At 37.3% G+C, this 7,586-nt stretch overlaps 1 protein-coding gene across 1 annotated transcript; it reads left to right on the top strand.

The window, feature by feature from the left end:
• Window positions 1-5,963: 5,963 nt before the first annotated feature.
• LOC131230419 (CLAVATA3/ESR (CLE)-related protein 12-like) lies at window positions 5,964-6,675 on the top strand. Its single transcript, XM_058226347.1, has one exon. It carries the CDS (start codon window positions 6,137-6,139, stop codon window positions 6,419-6,421), a length of 285 nt encoding a protein of 94 aa, XP_058082330.1. The 5' UTR covers window positions 5,964-6,136; the 3' UTR covers window positions 6,422-6,675.
• Window positions 6,676-7,586: the final 911 nt, after the last annotated feature.

Raw genomic sequence — 7,586 nt, 5'->3', positions numbered from 1 at the left:
TTAGAATAACAACAGTTTAGATGGCATATAAACATCACAGTGGGTTCTGAACAATGGTGGGCATTTTCGTACCCGGCCCATTATTTCCTGTAGTGTGGTCCACTTATGTTTTTGAATTTAACTCATTTTTTAGGAACAAGCCCTAACATGAGCTGGAGAATCTTATGAGCAAGGTGGATTTCTCATGGACATCTTTGTGGGCACCATGTAGGTTCCAATCACAGGAACTTTGTGCAGGCAGGAGTCGCATGCAACTCACATCTTACTAAAAAAAAAAAGCTTTCAAGCTTGCTATTTTAAATTAGATTAGATTAGTTTTTCTCCAAGTCAGCATTTTAGTGCATATTTTTTTAAGTGGAGGATGAAATAAGGGATTTCGGATTGCCTCCAAACACAACCGCCGTTTGGATAAAAATGATACTTAAGCCTCAAACACTCCTTAAGCATGCACCTAAACAGGCAGCCTTTATTTTGAGACTACAATTTAGTCACGATCACTTTCACAACATAGGTGGTTTTATTTGAGTTATTGTATTCTGCATGTGGAACTTTTAAGTGCACGCATGTAAGAGAAAATTATTTCACAGTACTTAACTAATCAGACCAAGCCTAACAAAAAAAAAAAAGTGAAATTATATGACGTGTGATCTATATCTGAACACAATACCTAGGTTTTTTTAGTTCTAGAAAGTGGGCCCATCATTAGTAATTTAGGTTAATGTGCATGGACCATGCCTAAAAAATTGTCTGTGGGACAATTATGACCTTTCCATTTGTGTCCTACAAGTAAATGGTTAAGAAGAAAAACAAAATACTCAACCTTCAATTAGAAAAGGTCTCAACATTAGCTAGGATCTTTCAATCTGGATACTTTAGTTCATTGTCTTTTCATAGTGAGATGCAACAGGTCAACAGTCTGGATTAACAAATCATCAGCCCCACTTTCGAAAATTGAGAACCCGCGGAATAAGGATGGAGGGTGGATCGCCTTACGATCATGTAGGAATACACATGTTTGTATGAATTGATTTCTATATAATTACATTTTTAAATTCATAAATGAATGAAACTAAATGAATTTTAGTTAATAGTTATTATGATTTTGTATGTACATATGTCCTTAGGAAAAGAGTATAGGGCTCTCGTGGTCCTCATGATGATGGTGACAAGATGATGATGGTGATTTCATTTCACATTGTTATTATTATGCCTTGGAAAGTATAGCCGGTGTTTTATTTCCTAACGTCAATGATATCTTAGCAAGCGAATGACATTTCGATGCAAGGAAGAAAAAGAAAAAGAGGGGGTGCAACACAGTTCATGCGAGAGGTTTCAATGGTCGAGGGGGAACATTGGACATGCTTGACTTTGCCGGTGGATGGAGAGACTTTTTCAAATATGATGCTCTAGCAACTGCTTGTTGGAAGATTGTGGTAGATAAAGGAATACATGGTAAAGAGCTTAGACGTGTACTATCTTGTGAATGATGGGTATATATATATATAGGAAAACGCTCACCTGCAAACTGGTGAGAACCCATCATACGTGATGTCGATCCAAAATCTGAACCGTTCATGTGAAGCAGCACCTCGTAAAACCCCCCAGGACCAAGTTTTACTTTGATCTAAAAGTTTGATGGGCCATGAAAAATGAAAACAGTTTCCTCCCTTGATTTGTGTTTCTCTTTGCTATGGCCCACCAGAATTTTAGATCAGGGTGAAAACTTATTGCAGGGGGTTTCATGGGATTCCGCATCACATGGACCGTTCAGATTAGACACCTATGACACGTGTGCAAAGGTGCGCACGTGCGTAGGTGCGCAGGGGAGCATGACTCTATATATATATATATATATATATATAAAAAGAGATGTACAATCTTAATAAAGATATATGCATCCATCTATATTTATTTATTCATATACCTATCTATAATATGTATAATTGTATAAACATCTGTACTCTAATAGATTGATCTATTAAATAATTTTTGAACTTGCAACTATGAAAATTGGTCATGAAAATTTTATGAAATATATGCAAATGCTACCTTCTATCAGCATAAGACATGTGCTCGAGTCCCCTACGCATGGCTTGGTGGAGACTGCATACATTTCAATACTAAGGTCGTTGGTTCGAGTACCCATGTGGTGTGTGTGGGTGTCTCTAAAATAATAAAAATAAAAAATAAAAAACATTCATGCTCTTAATGCTCTATCTCATCCTTCTTTTTATAGTCATTAGTCCAGTGGCTTATATAGATGCTGATGGGTTAGTGATACTTTTAAAATTTACGCTACTAGATTTGCTCAATCTTCTTTATTGGGGTGTATTTAGCAAGATATCATTTCTCTGCGCTTTCTTTACAATTACTTTGAAGATTTATTCTATTTTATTTTTTCATTCCTTCTAAGATTAAAAAGCAAGAAATGATGGGTCATCTGTAAGACTAAGTGATGTGTTGTGAATCATATCATAATTAAGGTTATATCAATTAATTGTTTAGAAAAGAATTTCAGTATTTGATTGAGAGATCAATCCCACATTTTCGTAACAAAAATAGATCTTAGAATCATCTTGAAGCATCTATTTAATAGTTCCCACTGTAGATTATTTATGATTCTAAAGAAGCATTTTGGTCTAACGATGCTAACTATCCGATCCATCGCTCAAAAAATTAGATAATTGTAATAAAATGGACCACATCTGAAGAATTATATCATTTAATCTATATTACTCTTTTACCATCAATTGCCCACTCTGGCCTGGCATGAATAAGTGGACAACCTAGAATATTATTCTCCTTAATTACCATTTGACAATTAAAATTTTTGGGAGTATCACTAGCATCTCCGGTATATCTAGGGACATTAGCTTGCATTATTATAGTCATCTAAGCCTTATCTTAATTAATTAGGGCTAGCTACACAAATTGTATCATGCCATGCGATGCCACTTTATCAAACTACACTTTTAATCAAACAAGAGGTATGAAGTCATTTCTTACCATCTCTATCTATATATATCTTTCTAAGCTTCTTCTTTATTTATTTATTTAAAACTTTTCTAAAGCCTTTAACTTAAACTAACTCACTTTTAACTCGTGTAATTCTTCCTTTCAACTTATCCAAACAACATAACTATTGCCTTGTTTTTCATTAAGATTATGACCCCTCATCCAATCATCACCGTCTAATTAGGATGTTGATGATGATGGTTTAAAGATACAAATTTTTCTACAGGTGAGACAAACAATATTATATTATTTCTCTACTTAAAAAACAGTTTAGAACAGATAATTGGACTACCAATTCAAGTGTACCTTCTTCCTTACAGCTTTCATAGATTGAAGGATGGGAATCCCCATGAGATGGAGGGACGTATGAGCCAATTAAAGACCCATGAATAGTGGGTCAATGTTTAGCAGGAGCCAAGTAGCATCACATAAATTGGTACTCCAGGGAACTATCATACAATACCTCATGAAAACAAAAAAATCCGGAAAGCATGCAAAAACAAAAGAACGGAAAACAAAGCGATAACTAATTGACTACAGCAAGGAGCTACGCTGGACGCGGATTGCATACTGACAGAGTCGGTAGCGAGGTGGCTATTGACAATGCTCTGTGGGCCTGCATGATATATGTGCTTTATCCAAGCCGTCCATCTATTTTTCCAGATCATTATAGAGCATAAGCCCAAAAATTAGGGATACCCAAATCTGGAATGGACCACACCGTAAGAAAACAGTGGAGATTGAATGCCCATCATTTAAAAAAAAAAAAAAAATAGGGCTCACTGTAATGTTTATTTGTCACCCAACCCACTTATTACTTCACACACACCTGGATGATGAAGAGAAAACACAAATATCAGCTTAATTTAAAATTTTTGAAGCCCATCGGAAATTTTTAATGGTGTGTTCAATCACCACTCTTTCTTATGGGGTGTTCCGTATGAGATTTGGATCTACTTCATATTTTGTATCATAACATAAAATGGTCTGAAAAAATGGATGGATGGCGTGAGATTTTTGGATCTACTTCATATTTTGTATCATAACATAAAATAGTATGAAAAAATGGATGGATGGCGTGGATATGACACAAACATCATTTTTGGGCCCACAGATAACTATAAGTAGCCACCTCCCCACTGAAGCTGTCAGTAGGCAATCCGCGTCCAGCTACGTTTAGCCAACTCATCCAGCGAAAAATGCAAACATTTTTTTTTTTTTGTGTGTGTGTTAGCTTGTTGGTAGTCACCCATGTCAGTACACACACTCCATCTTAGCCACCGCCGTTGGGATCGATACCAAGACCTCAAGTGTTGAAAGAGGGCTCTTCACAGTCTGCCAGTTAAGTACACACACTCCATGTTAGCCACCCCCGCTGGGGATCAATACCAGGACCTCAAGTGTTGAAACCAGGTATCTCTACTCATTCTGCTAGTTGAACCATGGATATGGGTGTAGCGAAAAAAAATGCAACTTATTCATGCTAATCTGCACTGTCCGATTCGTGACCCACTTGTGAATGTAGAGTATTCTGAAATTTACGCATCCGGGCAACCTCGACGGTCCAATTGGTATCTTCCAATAGGTACCAAATTTCATGTAACCGTCCATTTACTGGCCACCGATCAGATTGTTAGGATCATCCAATCAATGAAATTTCCAATCAACATGTCCATCCACAGTAGGGCCATGATTTGGAGGGTATGGATTGGGCTGCACGTTTGCCAATCTGGATGGGAGACATGTCGCCACAATGTAGCTCGCAGCAAACTCACACTGTAGTCTAGAAGATGAAGAAAGCTGGATGGATTAGGTGTTAGGGGCCACCTTGATGATTTTTCGTAAATCCACGCTGTCCATCCATTTCTCAAGTCATTTTTAGGACGTAATTCCAAATATTAAGCAGATAAAAATCTCAGGTGGACCACATCACAGGAAACAGTGGTGATTGGACACTTACCATTAAAAACTTCCTAGTATCCACCGTAATGTTTATTTGCTATCCAAACACTTTGAGAAGGTCAACCATGGAGGGAAAATACAAATATCAGATTGATCCAAAACTTTTTGGCCAACAAAAAGTTTTTCATGGTCGTTTACCACTTTTTCCAGAAGTGTGGTCCACCTTAGATTTTAATATGCCTAATTTTTGGGATAGTTATCTAAAATTATCTGGAGAAATGTATGGACGGCGTGGATTTACAAAATAAAAAATAAAAAAATCATCAAGCTGGGTCTCACACGTTAACCGGGTAGCACCTGATCCGCTCCTGGAGAAAGAAAAGAAAAGATGGGTGGTCCACTGGTGATAAAATGCAAAAATGAGGGGCATATAAAATCATGCTCTCTCTCGAATATGAAATTATTCAAAAAGGTCATAAGTACCATATCAGGAAGTTTGGGTGATGGATTTGCCGATTTTAATTGCCTTTTGTTCCTTGAACGTCAAGGAACTTTCATTGGAAAAGGGTAGACTTTTTGTATTTGCTCCCTTCTCCGTATCAACGGCACCAAAATGCTCTCAAACCCAATAAATTAATAAGAATTGTAGGGCCCTTATCATCAACAGATGTACATTTACCTACATCCAGTGTTCTCTACATATGGGGCTCACTTTTTGGCGATCCGAACCATTGATCAGATGGGACCTAGCCTGTATTGAGGACCCCCTCGAGTTCTCACAATTAAAAGATCATAAACCTTCAATACAGGGCCCCACAAATGAACGGTTAAATTAAAAAAAAACAATGGGTGGCAGGAAATTCAAGTGATGATTTATTAGACATGATTAATCTACGTTAAGACTAATCAGATCAACGGTTTGGATCGTGGAACCGTAGGACTTAGGTGGATGGAATCCTATGTGTTACCAAACTCTTGGTATGTAGATCAGGTGGACCTTATAACTTCCTCTTAGATTAACATAAAAAGAGAGTCACATGTAAGCAAGCATACACACCCTTCATTTCAACCCCTCCTTCCCATTTCTCATGTAAGTGTGCCATACATTTCAAGCTGTCACAAAAGTCTAAAATCCCTCTCTCCCATCTAAAATCCCATCTACCCACCTTCAAATCCATGCTTCCTTATCTCATTCTCCTTGCCTTCCCTCTACTTGGCCATGAGAATCTCACATCTAATAGGATTTCTCTTATGGGTCTCTCTCCTTTTCTTCTTGATTCATGGGTGGGGCCATGTGAGGTCTAGTAACACTAATCTCATCCATCCTAGCTTGATAAAGATCAATCGAAAGGCGTTGATGAGCGAGTTCGATTTCTCATCGTTCAATCCTCAGCATCGACCATACACGCCGGTTGAGCCGGATCCCCCCAGCGAGGAGATCGATCCAAGGTATGGAGTTCAAAAGCGATTAGTCCCGACGGGCCCGAACCCACTGCACCATTGAGGTTACACAAGGTGGTAGTGTTTATGTATGATGTGTTTATGATCATGCTTACACTCATGCAAATGGACACAAAATGGATGGTGGGTAATCAATATTACTTGCATATTTACATTCTTTTTAAGGTGATACAAAAACCCAATTGAGATCAATCAACAATAAGCTCTTGGAATGTATGTTTAATGAGTATACATGTGTATGTATGTATGTAACATGTTATATTACCTCTGAAGTTCTTGTGCACATGATCTTCTTTACATGCTTTGATTTTTCTTTTTTCTTTTTTTTCTTTTTTGTCTTTTTTTGATTTTACAACCATGAAGAAAAAGATTTTACAACCATGAACAAAAGATAACTGATAGGATTTTTATCATTTATTTATTTATTTTAATTCCTTAGGAGATTTGAGTTGGTGATTTTCCTTTTATATATTTGTTTTTCAATTTAAGAATGAGTAGCTGCAACGGCACGGCATATCATGGGTGATAAACTAACAAAAGGAGAGGCATTATGCAATGCTCGAGTAAAGTGGTTGTATGGTGCATCCGTGCTTTCAATTTAGACATGTAGGACCAGTGGTTGAGTGATCCAAAACGTTGGTATGATGGGACTAACCTTAGATGGATCAAACACCAAGAAAAGTAACCTGATTGAAAGATCCTAGTTATTATCATATCTGACCTTTTATTGGTTGAATAGGAACCGTTGCTATGATTTCTGACTAAAGCGTTATGTTTGTTGGCCGCATGTTGGAATTTTGGGATTTTTTTCATTTGGGATGGCCGTTTACAATGAGGGTCATATTATCAATGGTTTGGATTATTGGATAATGGGCCCCACCTGTATAATAGCTCAAAAATGAATTATGGTTTTATCAATGGTGGAAGATGCATAATGGGGAAGTCGTGGAATTGTTTAAGAGGGGTTAATTTATTCGATGATTTGGGAGAGTATGGCTATCCATACACATGAACACGGCCAATGTTCAAGTTTCACACATGTAACTCAATCCAGAGCGTGCAGTTCATCTGTGCTTGCTTGTTGAATTTTGAAAATCAGTTATTTTTCATCTCCTTCGTCCATGTGATGGCCACCAATTGGAGATTAATCCAGAGCGTGCAGATCATCAGCGCTTGCTTGTTGAATTTCCAAAATCAGTTATTTTTCA

Source organism: Magnolia sinica, chromosome 2 (assembly GCF_029962835.1).
Source record: "Magnolia sinica isolate HGM2019 chromosome 2, MsV1, whole genome shotgun sequence".
In the NCBI taxonomy this organism is placed as follows: domain Eukaryota; kingdom Viridiplantae; phylum Streptophyta; class Magnoliopsida; order Magnoliales; family Magnoliaceae; genus Magnolia; species Magnolia sinica.
This window is presented reverse-complemented; position numbering and strand designations above follow the sequence as displayed.